The following is a 26,480-nucleotide window of genomic DNA, read 5'->3' on the forward strand; positions in this document are numbered from 1 at the left end:
GGATGGGCTTGTTCACCTCAACATCAGAACCAAGGGACACTCTGAAAGCCTAAACAAAATATGTAACAGAAACAGTACTTCACATAGTAAAAAGTGTAAACACTGGGTTTAAATCCACTCTTTTTTTTTTTTTCTTTTCAGAGAGTGATAGAGAGCCAAGCAGGGGAGGGGTAGACAGAGAGGGAGACAAAGAATCTGAAGCAGGCTCCAGGCCCTGAGCTGTCAGCACAGCCTCACACAGGGATTCCAAGATCTCGACCTGAGCTGAAGTCAGAAGCTTAACCAATTGAGCCACCCTGGAGCACCACCCAGAGCACAAGATGGGGAGGGACAGAGAGGGGAAGACAGCATCTGAAGCAGGCTGCAGGCTCTGAGCTGTCAGCACAGAGCCCAAAGAGGGGCTCCAACTCATGAACTGCGAGATCATGACCTGAGCCAAAGTCCCACACTCAACCGACTGAGTCACCCAGGCGCCCCCACCTTATTTTTCTTAATGTTTGTTTATTTTTGAGAGAGCAGGGGGAGGGGCAAAGAGAGAGAGAGACACAGGATTCCAAGTGAAAATGCACGCTGACAGCAAAGAGCCAGATGTAGGACTCAAAGTCCTGAACCCCAAGATCATGACCTAAGCCGAAGTCGGATGACTGACCAACTAAATCCACCATATTTTTATTAAGCTTTATAATCTTAAGCAAGTCACTCCATTTAAGTCTCTTTGCTCATCCAGAATATGAGAAAAATAATATCAACTTAAGACGTTATTGTAAGAATTAAAAGCAACAACATAAAGCGCTTAAGTGTGATGAGGCAAACGTGTCATTTAATGGTTGCCTATCAGTAAAATTATGAAATGACAGTGTACTGAAAGGAAGCACACATAAATAAATATAAATTTAAATACTATATATTTGTTATATATATTTGTATATAATATACAAATCCCTAAGCCATATGGATAATAAATTAATTTACAATAGCCATACCTGCTTCTCTCTACCCCTTAACTACCGACGGGGGAAAAGTCACAGTAAACAAAAAAAATTCTCAGCACAATGTCCCCATAAAACACGTATGCACATGGGGCGCCTGGGTGGCGCAGTCGGTTAAGCGTCCGACTTCAGCCAGGTCACGATCTCGCGGTCCCTGAGTTCGAGCCCCGCGTCAGGCTCTGGGTTGATGGCTCAGAGCCTGGAGCCTGTTTCCGATTCTGTGTCTCCCTCTCTCTCTGACCCTCCCCTGTTCATGCTCTGTCTCTCTCTGTCCCAAAAATAAATAAACATTGAAAAAAAAAAAATTAAAAAAAAAAAAAAAACACGTATGCACGTAGTCAAAGACTTCCAATGTCTAGCACACTGCCTTACCCATATCAGGCATGTAATATATATTTTTAAAATTGTAATGACTATTTTCTGCTTTGAAAGTTATACCTATTATTAGCAAATAACTTTCTTGAATATTAGAATTAGATTGTGCCCTGTCCTTGCTAAGAAAGACAAATAACAAAATTAATGAAAAAGACCAGTATAAAAAAGGAAATTTATAGTAATTTAGGAGAGTAAGAAGAAGCTAAACTCTGGACTGTGAAGTCCTGAATTTATGTCCCGACTCTCTATCACATTTATCTGAGTGTTATGAACAAAATTTTTAAATTTCAGCTTAGTTTTCTTCATCTGTAAAATGGATACCACCAACCTCAGCCTAATGCAATGAGAACACCTAGGTGGAACATAGAAAATGTGAAACTTGATGAGGCTCTCAATGGCCAAATCTAGATCAAAAGAGCATCAAAATAATGACAGCAATGGATTATACTCCATACTGATAGAAATACTTAAATAAATGTAGGAACAAGAGAAAGCTTCTCTATAGAATTCCAATTAGTAACAGCAGAAGGAATGATGGAAACAGAAAATCACCATTTAGCAAATGTCATAATAATTGTTGCAGGCAAAAATCAACAGATGTTAAAAACAGTGGGCAAGTGTGTGATAACAGAATATTTATATAGTCTCAAAGTATCTCTTCCCAGAAGATGCTTATTATAAAGAGAATTTACCAGCTGAGAAACCTGGCAGACATCACCTTAACTAAATGATCAAAGTTCATTATCATTAGTATGGGATATAGCATTATCACAGACCTTCTGATCTGAAGCATAAGGACATCATCACTCTACAGCAATGTGGCCAAAAATGCTTAACTTCAATTTCATCACCAGTGAGCATCAGACAAACCCAGAGAAACACTCTACAAAATACCTGGTCAGTACTCTTCAAAAATTTCAAAGTTAATGAAAGAAAAGACTGAAGAGCTGTTCCACATTAAACAAGACATAAATACTTAATACAATATGTGATGCTAGATTGTATCCTGAACTAGAAAAAGGACATCTGTGGCACTGAGGAAACTTGAGTAATATTTTATCAGTGTTAGTCTCCCGATCTGGCTGTGTAAGAGGTTAACATTTTGGGAACCTGGCTGAAGAATATACTTTTATACATTTTTTCCTACTTGTAGGTCTAAAATGATTTCAAAGTGACACACACACACACACACCCCCATTAGAATTTTGTGAAGCAACATCGTAATATGAGGACTAGCTTAACTTACCAGTAGCTGCAACATCTTTGAATGACAGCCATTCTCAAGATATATAGGATGGTAAGAGGCAACGACACACCAATACGTTTATACAATCCTTTCACTGCTCCTACCTTGACCTCTCACCCATAAAATCTCCAATTTTTAGCACAAATAACAGAAGAAAGGAAGAAAAATTATAGTTCAGTAGGTTAATAACAAGTTATTTGACGAGTTTGGAACCACAACCGTGGGCTTCACCTAAAATGCCCGAGTCTTCTAATCAGAAATTTATCTGACTTAGAATGACACATCTCAGGCTCTTGCATTAAAGCCTGACCCCAAGTGGGCTGAACAGTTACAAATTACTCATTTCGAAGCTCTTCCTACAGAAAGAAATGATTTTTAAAAAAAGATTAAAGTCCTACAAATTCTATAAATAATAAAGTATTATTCATATGTAAAACTTTATTTACAATATATGAAGGCTAAATTTACAGAAACACTAAGTTTACAATATTCACCTGATCCTTAGCTTTAAATTAACAGACTTTTATCTTTTATCTTTCTTACATAATCTTACACACAAATTTCAGAGGTAATGAGTTAAGACTGTAGCTACTTTGTCACATCACAAGACCACTGAGCTAAAAAGTTAATAAGCATAACACATAAAAATTCCTCTTCAAAATGAAGTCATTATTACTTTGAATAGCTTTCTCACTCTTCTGGGAAATATTATTTTCTCCTAATAGAAAAATCAATATTTCCAAGTTCTTCACTATCAAAAAACCACTTATTTCTAATGTTAGATTGAGAATTCAACGAGGGCAAAAATCCAGATTTTATTTATCTATTTCCCTGCCTACCATATTAACACCTGACACACAGGAAACCTCAAAAATGTTAGTTCTAATCCTTTCTGTAGCATAATAAATACTTGATAAATGTTCGTTATGACTATTTCATTCAATATCAACATTAATGGCTGTGCCAAACCTAAGAGCAATGTAAAATCCAGTAGAAGGACTAATTCTGATTAATAAGAAATGCTGCAGCATAATGGTCTCCCTGTTTGGTGCTTCTATCAGCCAACCATTCCAAAGCATATGTGTGATTGATCCTTTTGGGCCTGTTGCACTAAAACATTTAACTACCACGAAAATATGCAGCATACACACAATGGATTTGAATTAAAAGATTTTTCCCTTTTTCAGTTAAAAAAAAAAGGCCTAAACACTGTTTTTACAGAACCTAAACACTTTAACATCTGAACATTAAGTAATACCGTACTTTGGCAAGATACATGGGTAATTAGGTGTTTATTATTGGGCTTGGCACTTTGTCATTCAGTAATTATTAAGCCAATAAGTTCTTTACCTATCACTAGAATTAAATTTTAGAATAATATTTATCTCAAAAAAAGAAAAAAAAACTCAGTACCTTAAAGGTAAAACAAACAAAAAAACCCATCTATTTAAGCATCTAACAGATAATAAACAAAAAGGATTGCCTTAAGAATTATCCCAAGGACATTACCTAGAAATGTTAAAAGAAAAAAAAAATCAATCTGTTTAAGAGATGTTATGGGGGCGCCTGGGTGGCGCAGTCGGTTGGGCGTCCAACTTCGGCTCAGGTCAGGATCTTGCGGTCCGTGAGTTCGAGCCCCGCATCGGGCTCTGTGCTGACAGCTCAGAGCCTGGAGCCTGTTTCGGATTCTGTGTCTCCCTCTCTCTCTGCCCCTCCCCTGCTCATGCTCTGTCTCTCTCTGTCTCAAAAATAAATAAATGTTAAAAAAAAAAAAATTAAAAAAAAAAAGAGAGATGTTAGGTACAAAAGCTTATGTGGAGATTAGTATACATTCAAGTCCACTCCAGAATTCTTTTAGCTGCTTAATACATTTAAAATATTCTGTGAAAAAATAGTTAACACAGAATTGTACAATAAAATAAAGCAGCATACTAAGTTGTTTCACATTTTATACTAAGAAGAGAAAAACAGATATAAGATTATTCTAAAATTAAAATGAACTGCATAAAAAGAGGAAGAGGAAGTCAAATTATAAAATATTAGAGCCAAAAATGCTACAAATCATCTGAACCATCTTACTCATTCTAGCAACAAGGAAAACATCTTTTTAAGAAACAGCTTTTTTTTTTTAATGTTTGTTTATTTTTGAGAGAGAGAGAGAGAGCACGAGCAGGTGAAGGGCAGAGAGAGAGAGAGAGAGAGAGACAGAAGATCCAAAGCAGGCACCACACTGATGGCAGCAAATCCGATGTGGGGCTTCAACTCACTAGGGTCGGCCTCTGAACCGAGCCACCCAGGCACCCGAAGAAACTGCTTTATTAAAGGAAGACCACACAACAGACAATGCTAACACAATAACATAAGGGTAGAATTACCAACACTCACCCTCACAAGCACATATAGGCCAAGGGGCAGGGGAAAAGGGATAGAGAATATAAATGCACAAATATCAGTATTTTGGAGAAGTACATCACATCAGTTAAGAGGCTGGACTCTAGCCTGACCTCACCAAGCTGAATCCCAACTCTTTTTTATTTATTAGCTTAACCTCATCATGCCTCAGTTTCCTCATTGGACATAACAATTCCTCATTGGACATAACAATACCTACCCAATAGGGCTGTTGTGGGATTAAAACAATTTATTAATTCATGTATATAGAACAGTATCTGGTACATAGTAAGCACTGAAAAACATTTTAGTAAAAATCATTAGACCACAATCCAGTACAATTTTATACCTGGTATTTTATATTGTTAGTAAGAGTACAAAGCAGAACTACTTTGGGACATAATTTGGCATTACCTTGTAAATTTAAAATTCACAACATATCTTACAATCAAACTATTTTATTCCTAAGTATATAATCAAGAGAACCTTTAGCACATATGTATCAGAAGCATTTTATAAAAATTTTCACAGTAAGTAATATTCATGATAGCAAATATCTGGAAACAACTCAAATACCCTTAAACAAGAGTGTCTAAATTGTGGTCACTTCACACGGTGGAGTATTATATAGCAATACAAATGAATAAAAATGTATACCAAAAAATTGGATACATCTTAATACCATTGAGTATAAATAAAATCAACAGTTTAAAAAATGAAGTTCCAGGAGTTGACATATAAGTAAAACATGTTCGTTTTGTTTAAGCATACATGTATATAAAACTTTTTCTTTTTCGGGGTGCCTGGGTGGCTCAATCGGTTAAGCATCTGACTTCAGTTCAGGTCATGATCTCACGGTTCATTAGTTCGAGCCCCACATCAGGCTTGGGGCCTAGAGCCTGCTTTAGATTCTGTCTCCCACTCTCTCTGCCCCTCCCCCATTCCTGCCTCCCCCAAAATAAACATTAAAAAAACCTTTCTTTTTCATTTTATTTTTTAAAATTTTTTTAATGTTTTATTTATTTTTAAGAGAAAGAGAGAGAGACAGAGAGACAGAGTATGAGCAGGGGAGGGGCACAAAGAGAGAGACACACAGAATATGAGGCAGGCTCCAGGCTCTGAGCTGTCAGCACAGAGCTCGACGTGGGGCTCCAACTTGCGAACCATGAGATCATGACCTGAGCAAAGTTGCACACACAGCTGACTGAGCCACCCTGGCGACCCAACTTTTTCTTTTTTAAATAAGAAAAGAATGGTAAACACATAACTCAGGATACAGTAACCTCTGAGAAGAAAGAAGTCAAGAAAATATGATAGATGCACATTAGGTAAATGTTAGTTATCACTAATGCCTGATTCTTGGATTGTACTGTATTTATCAAGTAAATGAAAAATTAAAGTAATAGGCTACAGAGGTCCATACATAAACCAATGATGACACTATGAACCAAGATAATATACAGTCCAATTCTGCCCACCAGAGTTTTTTAAAAAAGGATTGACGGTTGTATGTAAACTACTTTGGAGTCAAGGATTAACTGAGGGTAATTCATGTCTGACATACGACAAAATGCTTAATACACGTTAGCTACTGTCAAAAATGGTATGCTTTATCAGTTATTACTGCATAAAATACATTTAAAAATGTCAATCTCTGAAATAATACAATACTGTATATGTTAACTACACAGGAATTAAAATTTAAACATTTTAAATCTTTTCTCATTTCTAAACCAACCTCTTTCCCATTTTGTCAAAGCAGAAGCCATACCTAAAAAAGACACAGACTTGCCTCAGCAAACTAGTGGCACAGCAAGGCTACTGATTCTCTACCAATCGAATCGTCCTTCCACTAAATCAGTATGTCACAAATTTGTTTTTGTTTTGACATTCACAACCATCATCAACTTTTTGCCTTATATGTGATACCACATGAATTAGACAAAAAATGTTCCTGAAAGGTTTTAATCACTACAGCCAATTTAAAATATTAAATCCATAAATAGATGGTAACTATGAAATTGAATACAGTACAAGCCAAACAATATTGGCTGTCTACCAGAGATTGAGGTTAATGTTATTCCTTATTAAACACATATACACATACTTTAACTTAATTAAGATGCAAAAAGTATTGAGAAAAGAATAACTTGTCAATTTAATTTAACACCATGTTTGTGAAACAACTAAAATTATCTTACATACCACACTTTGGAAAAAGCTTATATACTACTTCAGCTACCTCCCTATTTAAAAACAATTAGAAATTTCTTCAATAAACTGGAGAAGACTGAATCAAGAGTGTGTCATTGTTTTCAAAAATTGGCTGGATTGAAAGTTTAGAAATGCTAATACAAGAATTACTAGTCACATGCGGCTATTTAAATTAAATAAAATTAAAAATTTAGTTCCTCTGTCCCACAAGCCACATTTTAAGTACTCAGCCAAAGAGCCACATAGTGGCTACCGTATTGGATAGCACAAAAAGAATCTTTCTACCATTACAGAAAATTTTATTGGAAACTATGCTTTAGATTCTCAAAGGATTCCATTAAGGACCAAATGGTAGCAATTGGAAATAAGGAAAATTTTAAGGGAGAAAAAAGTATCTTTCAGTAAAGTAATGAAACCAATTGGAAAGAACTATGAGAGACAATTAATTAAAAACTAGTAGTAAAAATGTGTTTTTTCTCCACAATTCCTTTATAGTCGGATGATTTCAAAGGCTGGAAATATACTAAAGCAGGCAGGAATTCCTCTGCAACTACAATAAAGTTGTTACTGCAAATGAGGAATGAACTTAAAAACAGAAAATAAGGTTGAGACTGAGGCTATATCTGAATGCATATTGGCAAACAGTGCTTACTGTGTACCAAACATTGTTTTAACATGAGTTTATGAAAATTCTTAAAATTACACTATCCTCATTAATGAAGCAATAAGGAAAGCATGCTCAGATAACAGACAGAATATCAATAATACCTATCTTTTTAAACTAATTAGTCTTGTATAATGAATTATCATTTACCATCCCCTGATCACTTAAAAATGCTTAGGATCGACCTCCTTCCCCTACATGATCTCAACATCCTTGTGAATTTATCACTTTGTTGCAAACAGTATTCTAAAAGGTCACTTTTCTAATCCATTTGATACATCACTTAAATGTTCATGGTCTGATTTTAACTACACAAATATTTTGCAAAACTTAGCAATATATATGTTATATAACCTTTCACTCAGCTAACACACATTTTAAACATCTCATGTAGCACCCAAAACAGGCCCAGGCTCATTTTCCTTAAGCTTTCTACCTCTCCCTAAAGTTTGCTAAAAACCTTTTCTTTTTGTGTGACTTCCACTTTATCTCCCTTTTTTATTCCAATCCTCTAGAAAACCCTCCTTTTTTCCCTATAAGTACATCAAAATTCATCTATAAATAAATCTATTTACTTACAATTTTTAGGCAAGAGTTTTTATGGAGAAACGATTACTGTCTTCATTAGCACGGACACTAGATTTGTTCTAAGTCACATAAGTAAATGGTAAAACCGAGACTAAAATCAGTTTTCTTTTCTACGCAGCTTTGCATATTTTCTAGAGTGCCAATTAGCATAATTCTATTCTTTCAAAATAGGTAATTCATAGTCTATATAAATTGTTATAATCTACTTGAAGTTTTTATAGAAATAAATTTAAAATTTAAGATCACTTCAATATACTTTTGCCTTTATAATACTTTTACTATAAGTAAGTGCACAAATGAAAATTATTCTTTGGGTAATTTCCTGTTGTCTTCCCAGTTTCCTACAATATAATTATATTTTTGTTTTGTTTTGTTTTTGTTTTTGTTTTGGGGGAGGGAAGAGGGACAGAGAGAATCTCAAGCAGGCTCCAAGCTCAGTAAAGAGCCCAATGTGGGGCTCAACCCCCACAGCCCTAAGACCCTGGGATCATGACCTGAGCCAAAATCAAGAGTCGGACACTCAGCCAACTGAGGCACCCATATGCTCCTGCTTGTATTGTTTTTGTACTTCAAAAAGTTTATATTAATTTTTGCTGGATCCAAACGTTCCTACTTGTATGAAAATGGCAGCCACTATCATTATAGTACACAATCATGCCCTTGACTCAGGAGCAACACCCTGATGTACCTCAAATGCTACCTCTCACCAGAGTACAATTCCTCCCAGGAATGTGACACACAAGTTAGAGACACCTTAATGCCATAGAATATAAACATGCAAAGACTGGATGGTTAAAAACTTTCCATTTTTCTCTAATATAATTAAAAACATTTAATACTGGAAATACAACTATAGTATTAAAATGCAAGATTCACATGAATCTTTGAGATAGTCTACTAGATTTTAAAACAATTACATACTTTTTTAAGACTGCTTTGGGATGCACTCTCTTATCATTCAGGATATTTCATGAAGAAATCTAAGAAGGATGTAACACTTATTATCTATAATCTGGCTACAGCAATTCAAATCTGAATTCCCCTGAAATCCCTCACAACTTGACCTTGAAATACACTCCCTTGAGGATCCTATGCCTTTCAGTATTATCCCTTATTTTCATGAAATAATAAGCTGAACATAAACATCAATCTTTTGTACCACTAAAGAGACACATCCTCAGAGGACACCCCACATACACTGTAGTTCAGAAGAGGAGATTCTTAAGGTCTTGACCAGCATTGTTTTTTATATAGAATAGGGGGTCAGAGGGTGGAAACAAAGGGGTAGAGGGGAGTGGGAGGTACAGGTTTCCAGTTATGAAATGAGTAAGTCATGGGGCTGAAAAGTAAAGCATGGAGAATACGGTCAGTGGTATTATAATAGCATTGTATGGTGACAGATGCTAGCTGCACTTACTGTGGTGGGCAGAGCACAACAATACAGAGTTGTCGAATCATCATGTTGTACACCTGAAATTAATGTACTAACAATGCCTGTCAACTATACCTCAATTTAAAAAAATAGAATACATAGAATACACGGGGCGCCTGGGTGGCTCAGTCGGTTAAGCACCTGACTTCAGCTCAGGTCATGATCTTGCGGTTTGTGAGTTCGAGCCCCGCATCGGGCTCTGTGCTGACAGCTCAGAGCCTGGAGCCTGTTTCAGATTCTGTGTCTCTGCCCCTCTCCTGCTCATGCTCTGTCTCCCTGTCTCTCAGTAATAAACACACTTAAAAAAAAATTTTTTTTAAATAGAATACAGGGACGCCTGGGTGGCTCAGTCGGGTCAAGCCCCTGACTTCAGCTCAGGTCATGATGGCACAGTTTATGGGTTCGAGCCCTGCCTGCTACGCACTCTGTGCTGACAGCTCAGAGTCTGGAGCCTGCTTCAGATTCTGTGTCTCCCTCATTCTCTGCCCCTCCCCCACTCATGCTCTGTCTCTCTCAAAAATGAAGAAACGTTAAAAAAAATTTAGAAAAAAACAGAATACAAAATCATCTTCTGTCATCACAGTATGTCTAATCTGCTCTACAAAATGGTGTATGTACATGAACGCATGTATGTATTTACAGTATGTCAAAAGGTATAATGTACTTTTTGCTATCACAGTCAAAAGTTTAAAAGCCTGTTTTAGGGCACATGCTCTGGAGTCTTTTGCAGGTACGTAATCTTTGCCAAATTCCTTAACTTTTTTGCTAAGCCTCAGTTTCCTCATCTTTGTAAATGGAAGTACAGTAATGGTAGTAACATTTAAAATGGTTGTTATTGGGGCGCCTGGGTGGCTCAGTCGGTTAAGCGTCCGACTTCGGCTCAGGCCACGATCTCACAGTCCGTGAGCTCGAGCCCCGCGTCAGGCTCTGTGCTGACAGCTCAGAGCCTGGAGCCTGTTTCAGATTCTGTGTCTCCCTCTCTCTCTGACCCTCCCCCATTCATGCTCTGTCTCTCTCTGTCTCAAAAATAAATAAACATTAAAAAAAAATTTTAAATGGTTGTTATGAAGACTAAATCCAAAAAATAATTTTAAGACAATGCTGGTAATCACTCCAGTATAAGCTGTCAGTTAATCCCATGCTGAGAGCTATATAAAAAACTGCAAAGTAAAAAACTGAATCTAAGGAATCTGAGAATGAATTTCATTTATAAATAATCCACAATAGAAAAAAAAATGAACTTTTGGAAACAGCAATTTGTATCAATAATTTAAAAAAAAACAAAACCAGTTATACTCTTCGGGGCGCCTGGGTGGCTCAGTAGGTTAAGTGTCCGACTTAAGCTCATGTCATGATCTTGCATTCACGGGTTCAAGCCCCACCTCAGGCTCTGTGCTGACAGCTCAGAGATTAGAGCTTGCTTTGGATTCTGTGTTTCCTCTCTGCCCCTCCCCTGCTCACACTCTCTCTCAAAAAATAAAACACTTATAAAATTTTTTTAAAACACTTATACTCTTGGGGCGCCTGGGTGGCGCAGTCGGTTAAGCGTCCGACTTCAGCCAGGTCATGATCTCGCGGTCTGTGAGTTCGAGCCCCGCGTCGGGCTCTGGGCTGATGGCCCAGAGCCTGGAGCCTGCTTCCGATTCTGTGTCTCCCTCTCTCTCTGACCCTCCCCCGTTCATGCTCTGTCTCTCTCTGTCTCAAAAATAAATAAAAACGTTAAAAAAAAAAAAAATTAAAAAAAAAAACACTTATACTCTTTAACATTGTTATTTCCCTTCTGTAAATCCATCTTAAGAAATTAACAGAAGAAAACAATTATATGCAAAAGAGATGCTCATTACCATGTTATTTATAAATTTTTTTTTTAACGTTTTATTTATTTTTGAGACAGGGAGAGACAGCGTGAACAGGGGAGGGTCAGAGAGAGGGAGACACAGAATCTGAAACAGGCTCCAGGCTCTGAGCTGTCAGCACAGAGCCCGACGTGGGGCTCGAACTCACGGACTGCGAGATCATGACCTGAGCCGAAGTCGGCCGCTTAACCGACTGAGCCACCCAGGCGCCCCTACCATGTTATTTATAAAGGCAAAGAGCTAGAAACCAAGTTTCACTAATAAGAGCTGTGTAAACTTACAGTACAACTTGATGAAATAGAAGCATTAAAATTATAATAATTACTAAAAAAAAACTATGCATAAGCATAGAAATTCTTTTAGTGTATCAGGTGAAAATGAATAATAAATATTTGTACGTACACTAACGAAACAAGTAAAAACTGTATGTATGGAACAAAAGCAACTGAAAATTGTGCTGAGTTTTTTTATTTCTTTCTTTCTTTAAAGTAATTATTGCTCGTTGTCCTCCTCAAAACAAAGAAAAATCAGTGTCTTAGTCCATTCAGGCTTCTATAACAAAACTTATCAACACAAGGGTAGCTTATCAACGACAAAAATTTATTTCTTAACGGTTCTAGGGGCTGGGAAGTCATAGCACAAGGCGCCAGTATGGTCAGTTGAGGACCTTCTTCCAGTAGCTGTGGACTTTTCTTTATTGTGCCCTCACATGGTAGAAGGGGCTAGGATCTCTCTGGAGCCTCTTTTTTTTAAAGGCACAAACTGCATTCAGGAAGGGCTCCACCCTCAAGATTAAGGAACCTGTCAAAGGCCCCACCTCCTAACATTATCACCTTTGAGGGTTAGGATTTTGACATATGAATTTGCAGGAGAACATAAACATTCAGACTACAGCAGTCAATTAAAAGGATTCAGCTTAGTTTCACTGTTTTCTTCCTACTACCTAGATCACTATTTGAGACAGGGTAAATGCAAAAATGGGGCTCAAAGTTAGCCAGTAAATTTAAGTCAAACTATTTTTCTGTGACGTATGTGGAGGCCTTGCAGACATTACATAGGTTCAGACTCAACAGCAATAGGGTCTATACGACATCAGATAAATTTTTTCTTTTTGGCTCACTCAGAAGCTAAATTTGCTCTCTCCAGAAGTATCAAAATGATGAAAAACAGGAAAACTAAAGTGTTTAGAGGCCAACTTCTCTCATTCATCTCTGCCTCTCCCCTTCCTTTTTAGTGATCATAATATGGAGTTGAAAAATATCTTAATTTGATACATTTATTAAACTTATTTGTTATATTTTCTTAACTTTTACTAAGCTAATTAAGCTTGGGGTTTTTGGATTAAATAATTCTCAAGAAAAAAAGTATATGCAATTTTCATCAACATATTTTTAAGTTCCTGATTTACGTTCATTCAAGGTCTTGACTCATGAATGTCAAATTCATTCCTAAACCAAGTTTAAGTAATTACGTATCTAAAACTATTTTTAATTAACAAGTTATAGTTTCAGAATTATAAGCTAATCAGTATACATGAGAATATAAACAGATTTTTGCTTTAGTTGTTGGTGACTAAAATGAACATAAGCTTACAGACCTTAGCTGTCCAAATTCAAGTTAAGATACTAAATCCAAAGTAATGAACTGCTAATTAGCAGATTTAGCCTATCTCACCTATTAAGTAGAAATCTTAATTTGAGTACGATTGCAAAAAATTAAGTGTCTAAATCTTTAATAAGCTGAAAAAAAAACTTCCTCTCCCTTCTCTCCCACAAAAGTAGATTTTATGCCTTCCATACAATGATATTTCAAAACTCTTGCAATCAACTAAGATGACTTTTTCCATTGAAAATGACAGAGATGTCAAATCTACTCAGACTTACAAAATGTGCACAGGTTTTAAAATTGCTTTAATAATTCTAGAAATACACTCCTTGTATCATTAGTTGTATTAAGTACCAAACAAAAAACTGGCTAGAGCCAGGTCTTTGCCCTAGTGTCTTACCCAATACTAGTTATTAATCCTCTTCTTTCATTCTTTGCTCAGAACATAAAAAAAAATGTTCACAACATAGATTCTTATATTTTTTGCTTGTTGGAAGTTTTAAGTTTTAAGTTTTTCCACAAAGCTGCTTTTTTTTTAACACTTAATCTGAAATACAATTATTTCCAGCAGGTCAATAATCCTTTTTAAAATATAACACTACCTTAGGCTAAATGAAAATGAGCACTGATTATTTCATGAACATAGTACCTTTCTTCTCAAGAACTGAAAGTCCTTTTTAATATTCTCTTATCTCTAGTCAAAAAATGTGTGTGAGGCAGGCGGGGGGAGGTTACTTTGCCTTAACATCCCTCCAAAGTAGGGACGTATTATCCTGGTTTTACAGATGGAGAATCAAGCACAAAGATTAACCAAAGTCTTAACATAACAGCCAGCAGTAATTGCAGGAGCATGTTAATTGTGAACACCAAGTTAATTATAGAAATTTAGTGAATTTTGTTTTGAAAAGGACTTTCTACCCACATTAAGGCTAGAGTTCCCCCCCCCCCCCAATATAAAACCTTCTGCCAAAGACAGTATAATGTATTTAGATAAAACCCTGCGGTTTCTGTCAACATCTTGATTAGCCTCTTAAAAAACCTTACAGTTCTCAATAAAATCCAAATCTGCATAATTTATTCAGATGTCTATCTTCCCTTCTCTAACTCCCACCATCCGTAATTCCCAACATCCCTCATTCCTGATAGAATCACTGTTACCTGAGATCCTATCATTTCCAATATTCTCAACTCTTCCCAGCTAAGCCCTTTGCTCTCTTCTCTTTCTCCCAATGGCACCCTCCTTCTTCAACTTCCAATTCCAAAATCCTTATTCCCCTCTCTTCACATGGTAAAGGCAGATGTCAGCACTCATACTCCCACTCTAAGTCACTCATACCACACATACGTTAAATACATTGGTGCTGGCTCAAGATTCTTCATCACCTCAACTCCTAATACCATCCAACCCAGCAACTTAGAACAGCCATATTGTTGACCTTTTTAATAAATATTCTAGCAGATCCTGGCTCCTCTACCCCAACAACCTGTTTCTACCTTAATATTCTTTAACCTGTCATTACTCTGGAGTCTGGCTTCTCTGACCAAAATCTACCTTTCGATTTTTTCCACTTCGACTCTGCATGCTCTTTAACCTTACCAAAACTTCTAGTCCCTCAAAACAGATATCACTTCTATGTGTCTACCGATCACTTCGATCTTATCTTTTTCGTTAAAATCGAATCTGGTGGGGCGCCTCAGTGGCTCAGTCAGTTAAGCATCCAACTCGATTTTGATTCTGGTCATAATCTCATGATCTCATGGTTTGTGAGATCGAGCTCCACGTGGGGCTCTGTGCTGACAGTGTGGAGCCTCCTTGGGATCCTCTCTGCCCTCTCTCTGCTCCTCCCCTGTTCATGCCTTCTCTCTCTCTCAAAAATAAATAAATAAATAATATTAAAAATAAAATAAATAAAATAATAAAATAAAATAAAATACAATAAAATAAATCTGGCCATTAATTGTATGAGGTACAATGTGGTACAAATACAATGCAATTTGAATCTCAGGTCTACCACTTACTCCCTTGTGTGCCTGTGGGCAAATTACTAAACTGTTCCGAAGTCTCAGTTTTCTCCTCTGTGAAACTATGGATAATACTTAGCTCACATGGTCATTAGCAGGATTAAATCTAGCACGGCTTCTGACAAGCAGTAAAAGAGTTTGGTAGACTTCTCTTTCCTGGACCTTGTTCTGCCTTTTACTCAACCTTTCCTTAAATGCTTTTTTCTCTTCCTCTCCACTACTAACATCACCCCATCCTACAGTAATCTCAACTCCCACCTCCCCCACTGAATGTGTATAACCTTACTCTTTGCTGTCTCCACATCATTACTTCCCATTTTGTCTTTTAATACTTTCCCTCTGAACTCTCCTACCTCTCAAGACTATTCTGTCATTTGCTGTCTCTTAAAAAACACTGCTGTTTCTCGCTGTTCATCTTCCCATTACTGCTTAATATTCTCCTTGGGCAATTTCTTCCTGGTTCAACTATTACAAATACTGAAGACATCACCTCTAAATTCTACCTTCTCTACCTTCTGTGGGCACCAAACCTGTATTTAAAATACTCTATGAGGCATTTTCTAACTTGATACTTAGGTAGGCAAATTTTAAAAGGCCAAATTTGAGTTGTTCTCCCATTAAAAACTTTTGTCTCTTCCCACTTCATTTAAAAACATCACAGAGGCCTAAATTTAAAATGCTGAAGTCATCCCACATTCTTCCTACTCCTTCCTTCACATCCAGTCAAGTGATTATCTGGACATCTGAACTGCCTCACAAATTCATCCCCAACAGTTCCAAATGCACTTCTTCCAGCTGTTTTGTCTTGATTATTACATCTTCCTCATCAGTTGTAGTTCATTTCCTTCTCCCTCCAATCAACTGTGCAAATGAGTCCTGGTATTCAGCCTTCTACACAAATTTGATATCACTCCCTCGCTTAAATTAATAGTTCCCCACTGACTCCACAATAAAGATAAACTGGTGCTTTTCATGAAGTATCCTGACTGACTTGCAGTGGGGAGTGGGAGTGAGAGAGGGTAGCTCAAAGAACAAATTTTCTGTGAACTCTTAGTGTATTATCTGAAAAATTAATGGGAATTCTGTTCAAAATTGTTTTCACTGACCAATTAAAATAAATTTTCCTCAACTTGTTAAGAAAAACAGATTTTCAGGAACCTCTTTCACGTTCATCTCCTGGGTGTCATGCACCAGGCCTAGCCACCACCTTTTGCCCCAGGGTTGCTGACACAAACTTAAACGCAAATCTAGACGTCTCACAATTGCCTCCAACATGCTTCATATCCCCCCACCACTCCTGCAAATAAGTGTCTCCCAAAAGTTATTGCTTTTCTCTAAACTTTCTATTTCCCCTTCCATGCTTGTTCTTGTTTTGTTTTTCCCCTCCCTTCTTGAAATGCCCTTCCCCTTTCAATCACCCTTATCTCTGGCTGACTCGTAAAATCCGTAAAATCCGACCTCTTTTCTGAAGCCTTCCTTCATGCAACTCCCACACTGCCATCCACTGCCAGGTAGAATCACTTTCTCCTTGAGCCTTAAAGAATTTGCAGACACAGAACACACATCAAGTTTCACACGGATCTAGTTCCCTTTTTGGATAGTGAAAGCAGTTATCAGGGTTTACTTATCTTTGCACCTCCAGGGCTAAGGAAAAGTCAAGTACCTAGCAGGCACTCAAATGTCACTGCACCGAAATTTTTTTTTTTTTAAGTTTATTTATTTTTGAGAGAGAGAGAGAGAGAGAGAGAGAAGGGGAGAGGCAGAGAGAGAAGAAGACAGAGAATCCCAGGTCGGCTCCACATTGTCAGTGCAGAGCCTAACATGAGGCTGGAACTCAGGAACTGCAAGATCAAAGACCTGAGTCAAAATGAAGAGTCAGGGGCGCCTGGGTGGCGCAGTCGGTTAGGCGTCCGACTTCAGCCAGGTCACGATCTCGCGGTCCGGGAGTTCGAGCCCCGCATCAGGCTCTGGGCTGATGGCTCAGAGCCTGGAGCCTGTTTCCGATTCTGTGTCTCCCTCTCTCTCTGCCCCTCCCCCGTTCATGCTCTGTCTCTCTCTGTCCCAAAAATGAATAAACGTTGAAAAAAAAAAATTAAAAAAAAAAAAATGAAGAGTCAGATGGGGTTAACTGACTGAGCCACCCAAATGCCCCTGCACTGAAATTCTCAAAGAAAAGTTACTAACAGTATCTGTCCTGAAAAACTAAGAAAGCCATATATCTAATTCAAGCAACTAAAATTCTGTAATGTTTTTACATATTATCATGAAAGCAAACCCAAAACTGACCGCTAATTGCAAACTCAAAATATCAATGTAATTCACAATAAAACTGGATAAAAAAGCTTGGTGACTTTATGCTAAATAAAACACTGATATTAGCGTTTTATTAGAATTCTAGAACCTTTATACTAAAAGATATCCTAAAATTGACCAAATCCAACATCTTCATTTTATTTTTTTTTCTTTTTTTTTTTTTTTTTTTTTTAATTTTTTTTTCCAACGTTTATTTATTTTTGGGACAGAGAGAGACAGAGCATGAACAGGGGAGGGGCAGAGAGAGAGGGAGACACAGAATCGGAAACAGGCTCCAGGCTCTGAGCCATCAGCCCAGAGCCCGACGCGGGGCTCGAACTCACAGACCGCGAGATCGTGACCTGGCTGAAGTCGGACGCTTAACCGACTGCGCCACCCAGGCGCCCCAGCATCTTCATTTTAAATGAGAAATATTAAGTCTAAAATTCTAGGAAGTAAAAATACAAATCTATATTCATGAACGCATACTAAAAATATGTAAATTATTAAAATTTATTTAAATTATTAACATTTACTTCCATATTATGGGCAGAGACTGTATGACAATGCTTCACTTCTGGCATTTAAGAATGTATTATTTGTGGGGCTCCTGGGTGGCTCAGTCGGTTAAGCACCCAACTTCAGCTCAGGTCATGATCTCACAGTTTGTGGGTTCGAGCCCCTCATCAGGCTCCATGCTGACAGCTTGGAGCCTGGAGCCTGAAGCCTGCTTGAGAGTCTGTGTCTCCCTCTCTCTCTCTGCCCCTCTCCCGCTCACACTCTGTGTGTGTGTGTCTCTCTCTCTCTCTCAAAAATAAATAAATATTAAAAATATTTTAAAAGACTGTATTATTTCTCTTCCTTAATCTTCAAATGTGATAAACTACATCAGTTTTCTCATGTTGATCCACTCTTGCAATCTCAAGATAAACCCTGTTTGACTATGAGGCTTTGTTTTTAGTTCACTGAATTGAATTTGATTTGCTACTTCTTGAAAATTCTCAACCATTATCTCTGAATATTTCCTCTCCTCCCTAATCTCTTATTTTGGAACTGTTAGCTGTATGTTGGACTTGTTCATTTTACCCTTCATGTTCCTTTTTTTTTTTTTTTTTTTTTTTTTTTTTTGAGAGAGAGAGAAAGAGAGAATGAGTGTGCACGCCAGTAGGGGAGTGGAAGAGAAAAAAAAGGGAGAGAGAGTCCCAAGCAGGCTCTACGCTCTCAGCAGAAAGCCAGACGCTGGGCTCAAACCCACAATCTATGAGATCATGACCTGAGTCATGACCCGAGGTGACGTCAAGAGTCAGAGGCTTAATCAGCTGAGCCCAGAAACCCCTGCCCTTCATGTTTCTTAATCTTCCTATTTTATAACTCTATCTATGGGGTTCAACCTTCTGGGCTTCGGTCTGTAGCAGGAGATTTTAACCTTTTGTGCCAGTAGACCTCTTTGGCCATCTGGTGAAGGCTATGGCCCCCTTCTCAGAACATTAAAGACTTAAAATACACAGGAATACAAAAGAAATAAATTAGAGGCACCTGCGTGGTTCAATCGGTTAAGCATCTGACTCTTGGTTTCAGCTCAGGTCATAATCTTATGGTTCATGGGATAGAGCCCCACATGGGGCTCCATGCTGACAGGGCCAAGCCTGCTTGGGATTCTCTGTCTCCCTCTCTCTCTCTGTCCCTCCTCCACATGCAATGTCTCTGTCTCTCTCAAAATAAATAAACTTAAAAAAAATTATACTGAAATAATTATCAAAATATTTTCTAATTTTGATATAGTAATATATACTTTATTAACACTAAAATATTTATAAGCTCTACCAATGGTTTAATAACTAACTTCATTCATTTCTTTCTAAGTAAGCCTTATACCCAATGGGGTGGTGGCTTGAACTCATGACCCTGATATCAAGAGTTGGACATTCTAAAGACTGCACCCACAAGGTGCCCCTACTGTAACTTCAAAGTAGTGATGACTACAAGTGCTATTTCAAGGTATCTGTAACAAATGAATAGCAATTGTACTGTAAGAAAAAAAATCTGATTTATATTGGTATTATAGGTTGAATTAATATCCCTCTAAAAAAATGTGTTGAGTTCTAACCCTCTACCTCAATACAACCTCATTTGGAAATAGGGTTACTGCAAGCGTAATTAATTTAAGAGGAAGTCATGCTACACTTCTCCAAAGAAGACACCCAGATGGCCAACAGACACATGAAAAAATGCTCAACATCATTCATCATCAGGAAAATACAAATCAAAACCACAACGAGATACCACCTTACACCTGTCAGAATGGCTAATATTAACAACTCCGGCAACAACAGATGTTGGCAAGGATGCGGAGAAAGAGGATCTCTTTTGCATTGTTGTTGGGAATGCAAGCTGGTACAGCCACTCTGGAAAACAGTATGGAGGTTCCTCAAAAAACTAAAAATAGAACTACCCTACAAAGGGACACATGCACCCCCATGTTTATAGCAGCACCATTGATAGCCAAAGTATGGAAAGAGCCCAAACGTCCATCAATGGATGAATGGGTAAAGAAAATGTGGTATATATAAACAATGGAGTATTACTCGGCAATCAAAAAGAATGAAATCTTGCCATTTGCAACTACGTGGATGTAACTGGAGGGTATTATGCTAAGTGAAATTAGTCAGAGAAAGGCAAAAATCATATGACGTCACTCATATGAGGACTTTAAGAGACAAAACAGACGAACATAAGGGTAGAGAAACAAAAATAATATAAAAACAGGGAGGGGGACAAAACAGAAGAGACTCATAAAAATATAGAGAATAATCTGAGGGTTGCTGGAGGGGTTGTGGGAGGGGGGATGGGCTAAATGGGTAAGGGGCATTAAGGAATCTACTCCTGAAATCATTGCTTCACTATATACTAATTTGGATGTAAATTTTAAAAAATAAAAAATAAAGTTAAATTATAAAAAAAAAAAAGAGGTCATACTAGAGGAGGCTCCTAATCCAATGAATGATGTCACGTGGCCACGTGAAGACACACAGGGAGAACATCATGTGATGATGAAGGCAGAAAATGGAATTAGGCAGTTTCAAGCCAAGAAATGCCAAAGATTGCCATCGGCCACCAGAGGCCAGGAAGAGACAAGGAAGGATTCCCCTAATGGCTTACTAGGAGCATGGCCCTGCCATTCCTGGACTTTCCTTCAACCTCCAGAATTGAGACAATAAATTTCTGTTGTTTTAAGCCATCCAGTATTGTGGTGCTTTGTTAATATTAGGGCAGCCCTAGGAAACTAACCCCTGTCACAAGTACCTCTGATGCTGCTATGGTTTGTTGGAATTTCCTTCAATTATAAATGTAAGCAAGTTTCAATTAGAGATTAGTAAAAAACACTCTCAATTCTAAGAACCCTATGTCTAAGCAATTTAACACCTCAGTCTAAGACCCAATGCTAATGAACTGTTTTAACAAAAATAATGAACAATGCTTAAACAAAAATACATCACTAGATCTTTTTCATTTCAAACCATTCTGAGTGCCACAAAAACATTTCAGGGATTTGTAATGACTCTGGCTCTGGACTCTAAGATGCAGCTATGACACAAAACTTTTCATAAATAGTGAATTAAATCTAACTGTTAAAGAATGAAAAAATTCATTATGCGCATTAACTTCTTAAACTAATGAAGTTGCAAAATTATCCCTTAGTCTTAGGTTAATATGATTAGTATGAAAAACCTAATGAAAAGACTTACTTTTGACACTTTTTAGCCAGTAAGTAAAGCATGAGGGCTAGTCTCTTCTTAGGACATTCCTTTTAGAACTATTCAAATTGGTGTTTAAGCCCAATAGCCTTTTGCTCACTTATTCATCCAGAGGCCATATTTCTTTAAAAGAAAAAGAAAAGCAGTACAAAGTTCTCACATCTATGAGGTGTATATATATTATCAAAAACAAATGGCTATTAAACCCAAAATAATTAAGTCTTAACAGATTATTAAGGTACCAAGTGTTTTCAAATTTTGTATCTTGGTTCTTCAAAATTCATGCTCTTACTTCAGCTTCCTACCAGATTTCTATGGGAAGTCTTTTATTTGCTTAAACATGTCCAAAACAATATAATAAAATTAATCAATTAACCAATGCACACGTTACAAGTAGTCTGGCGACTTGTAACGTGCCTATCACTGTATTACTTTACGGTAATTTAGTACAGGAAGGGCTTATAATGATGCTTAGTTCAAGCTGCTCAAATGAAACAAGCAAACAGAAGCCCACAAAGGCTGTACTTGTCCAGAATCACAGAATAATTAGTGACAATGACAAAAAGGCATCTCCCAATTCCAAGTCCAATGCTCTTTACATTAAACCATACTGCATGAAAGTTGGTAAGAGGTAAATTATCTGCAAAAACCTTCTATATGATGACTTTATTCTATTTGTTTGAAGTTTATTTATTTTTTTTTTTTTGAAAAAGAGAGACAGAGAGAGAGAGGAGGGTGTGAGGGAGGGGCAGAGAGAGATAGAGAATCCCAAGCAGGCTCCACAGTATCAGCACAGAGACCAGGGGTGGTTGATCTCACCAACCATGACATTATGACAAGAGTTGGACACTCAGTTGGACACTAACTGAGCCACCCAGGCGCCCCTAATTCTATGTGTAATATGGTATTTTAAAACAGTCTGGTTGCCCAAAACAACCTAACTAGTTTTTTGGGTATTTTTGATCAATTTTATTTTACCACCCAGCACTTTAAAAATAGGAACAAGATCTCATTTCCACCTTCAAAATTGGCAAAAATTTTTTCAAAAAGAACTGGACAGACATTTCAAGACATAAGCACTCTCATATACTAAGTTTTTCTTTTCTAGAGGGCAACTTAGCAGAAAAAACTTGAAATTTGCATCTCCTTTAAGTCCACTCCTAGACTATCTCAAGGAAAGAGTAAAAGATTTAAATGAAGACAGAACTCAGGATCAAATGTAGCACTGTTCAGGAATAACAGAATAGTTAACTGGTTCAAACTAATGTATATTATATACTGCACATAATACAGCCATCAAAAGCTGTTCTATGAAATAGTTAATGATACAGAAAAGTCACAACATAATAGGGTATGATAGTTTCTACTACGCAACTCCACTCTACAGAGGATACAGATATATCCATAAAATAATAAAGAAGGAATTCATTACAGTGCATGGAACATAGTAAAAATACAATGAATGAATAGGATTCATCATCAACATCATAGGAAAGGTTTAATTATAGTATATCAAATGTTTAGACTTGTTATCTGAATAATAAATACACAAATTATTACCTACTCGCTTTAAAGACTATTTTGTACATTATCTGAAATTACTACTCTTGCAAGGAGGAAATTATTTTTTTAAATAACACTTTTAATGCAGTTCCAGTTACTACTGAAGTTTGGAAAAGAAAAGCAGACTTTTACCAATCGTTCCCTAAATTTGACATTGCATAAGATCAAGTCTTACATATAACAAATTCTTCATTAGTTACTGATTACATACATATACACAATCAACTTTTGAGAGCTATCTGTCTCTCTACACAGAACTTTAATTTCAAATAACAGAGCATGTACTAGAGGATTTCAAAATGAGGCCTCTAAAGGCCTTACTGGATTTTACCACAATATTTGTCTAGAAAAAGTTAAGTTTCCCAAGATATTGGTGATTTTCACTTTTTTTAAAGGCCGAAATCAGGTGGAAAAAACATTTAAGTGTTTAGAACAGTCTCTAATGTAATTAAATTCCTATTGATTATGGCTTCTAAAAAAGGAGAAAAGTGGAGAAAAAAAAATATGTAAGGCCCAAATAAAATCTGTATCACAGGGCAGTTTTACTATGCTGAGGCTTTAAGGGCGTCTACAATAACATACATATTTTTTGTTTCTTCAAACTATATATGATTATAAATAATTGCCACTTCAAAACATTACTATATATATTAAAAATAAGATAAACTGTTGGAATAAAAGCTACATTCCAAAGAAGTTCACACTTTGTGATATGGCTAATGTACAATGTTGGCTCTAATAAAACTGATTACCAGATGAACACATCACTTCCTAAAATAAAAAAAAAATTTTTAAATAAAACCCCCAAGAGTTTGTCCCCAGGAAGGATTAACGTCTCCTAGAGAAATAATATATACGCTAAAGCATATTTTTCTGTTCTATCAAAACTAACATAACAAAGCCCCTAGGAAATAACATATTAATAAAGCAGGAGAAATTCATGAAAGCAGAAATCTAAAAGTCTGAGTGAGTGTGCCAATTGCCAAGTTCTTATATTAATTAAATTTAGAATTTTTTTAAAAAGCAATCCTCTCAGTAAAACTTGTCATTTGGTGTTTCAAATATCAACATATTTAGGATTAAACTACTGGGAACTTTTACTCATTTCAGTGTTAACAGCAGTATCATCCACCTGATTTCGCTACCTTCTTGAAAAACTTGGATTCTTAATATGTCCATGGCCAAGTATTCTAGAAAGAGCCCATTTAGAAACAATTTATTTTACACGTGTCAATTCACATTCCCTCATTTGTTTTTCTAATAGATGCATCCAAAAAGGAAATATTAGTATTTTAGTTTAAATATGGTAATTCGCCTTTTTCCATCTCTCAAATAGAACTTGACATTTTGATCCAGACTACTTTCTTAAAAGATAACAGTAAAAATGATCGTCATTCCGTTCAGGATTTTTAGCAGTTTTTCCCCTAACTAAGCGTTATCTGAGATACTTCTTGATCTCTCTCAAACTAGGTCTAATCTGCGGAAGGCAATGAGACAGTGTACTGCACTGTGAATGGACAGCCAGGTATTTTATGAATGGAGGCGATCACGTGATCCCAGCACCTCCCCGAACTGATATTTCCCACATAACTGTGTCAACATTCTGAGAACAGGGGTAGTTGTTTGTGTGTGCGTATGTTTTTGAATTTAACCTGTAACTTCGAATTCTCCTTACTCCCTGAACTCAAAAATCTACACGAAGACAGACCGTCAAGCTTCGAATTTTTATCTTGGGAAATCCTTTCAAGATGTCCAAGGTGATGGATGTTTAATTATTTTTTTATGAATGAAGAGTGTGCTATGCAAATGAGGGCGATTCACAAAAAGAGAGAGAACATGGCGGCCACTTCTGCTTCTAGACTGCACTGACACTGCAGCAATCTACCTTCTCCCACACCCGCTCATCAGAAGAGTGTGTTGGGGGTGGGGGGGTTGAGAAGAAACGCCGCTTGGCATTTCTCAAGCTATTTTACGTTAAACAGGCCTAGGCTTTCGGATTTAAAAGTCCACTCAAAAAGGTCTGACTCGAGGAATGCACTTTATTTAAAGGAATGCATCCTAGGACTAGTCCTCTCTTAACTCTTTCCAATCCTCCAGAGATAAACAAAACTTGAACTTAATTACAAGAAAACGATGCAAACATTCTGCATGAATATTAAATCCGGTCTCAATAAAAACTGTTCCCGCAACCATTATTCCTTCCGGCAGCCGTTACTTTAAAGCAAAAATATTTAAAAGGCAACGTATGACGTTTGGAAAACAAACAGCCCAAATAAAAACTTAAAACCATGACAGTCCAGAAGTTAACGAAGTTATCAACATATTCAGCAATGTAAATACTGTTAAACCAACGTAAATGGTGTTTCTCAACACAGCTGAAGGATAAAAATTAACATTCAATATTCTTCTATGCTCCTGGTAAAGACATGCCCAGCATTCGCAAAGCTAAAATATAACAGTTCAACATCTCCTACACTCCAGGTGTCCTTAATGTCATTAAATTCTAAAAATGTTTCCCTAGTTCCATTTTTTTACATGAAGCTTACAGGTCATAAGTTTAAGGGGGGGGGGGGGGAGGCTTAATCGGTATTTAAGAGTCACTGACTCATCGAATTAAGATTCAAGAGCAGTTTGCTGCAGGAGGTGCTCCCACACACTAGTTTCCAAGTGAAATAGCTATAAAGGAAACAGGATGGATATTCAGGTTATGTTGATAGGTATGTTAAGTGAAAAAGGACAAGCCAGGGGCTTCCAAGCAAAGAGGTAATTTCTACCCCGCCACCATGCATCCACATTACTCCATCTCATGGACGTACAACTGCCATCCCACCCCAACATTCAATACCCTCCCCAAAAGTGAGCAACTAAATGCATGGGGGGTGGGGGGTGCTGCCATTAAATGAAATGGCTAAAAAATCAAACGTTATCTCCAGAATAAGGTGCACCGAACTCTCCAGGTTTGCAAGCTTTCCGGCACCCAAGTCTCGGAGGGGTCGTCGAAGGGGGGGGAGGGTACTAATTAAGATCAATGAGGCGCTTACTCGTTGTCAGAAGTCGCCGTCTCCTCGCTCATCTTTCCCTCACCGCGATCCGATCTGGAGATGGAGGAGCAAGAGCAGGCGGAGGAGCAGCAGCAGCAGCAGCACCGAGGGGCAGGAGGCAGCGGCGGCCGGGGGGGCGCGGGGGCAGCGGCTCAGGGGCCTCACCATGGTGGACGCCTCACCCGGAACGGTGCCCCCCCAGCCGGGAACCCCGGCCACCCCCGCAGGGGGGTGGCGGCAACAACCTCCGCCGTGGCGACCCCAGCCTCTTCCTCCGCCTCAGCGCCCAGCCAAGGGATCCGAGGAGGCCAGGGAGGGTGGGTGGAAAGGAAAAAGAGAAGAGGGGCTGCGAAGGCTGACTGGAGAGCTGCTCCTCCCGCCACCAGGGTGGAGCGCGGCGGGGTCCGGCCAGGAAGGAGCGGGCGGGCGGAGAACCCGGGAGCAGAG

General features: G+C 37.7%; 1 protein-coding gene across 2 annotated transcripts in view; it reads right to left on the bottom strand.

The window, feature by feature from the left end:
• The window catches only part of SPRED1 (sprouty related EVH1 domain containing 1), a 138,593-nt gene extending 112,457 nt beyond the window's left edge, over positions 1-26,136 (bottom strand). For both annotated transcript variants that reach the window (XM_045450078.1, XM_045450077.1), the window contains exon 1: positions 26,034-26,136. In XM_045450078.1, coding sequence (XP_045306034.1) covers positions 26,034-26,065 — 32 coding nt within the window. In that variant the 5' untranslated portion in view covers positions 26,066-26,136. The remainder of the gene's footprint in view (positions 1-26,033) is intronic.
• Between the last annotated feature and the right edge of the window lie 344 nt (positions 26,137-26,480).

Source organism: Leopardus geoffroyi, chromosome B3, assembly GCF_018350155.1.
Source record: "Leopardus geoffroyi isolate Oge1 chromosome B3, O.geoffroyi_Oge1_pat1.0, whole genome shotgun sequence".
Classification (NCBI taxonomy): Eukaryota; Metazoa; Chordata; class Mammalia; order Carnivora; family Felidae; genus Leopardus; species Leopardus geoffroyi.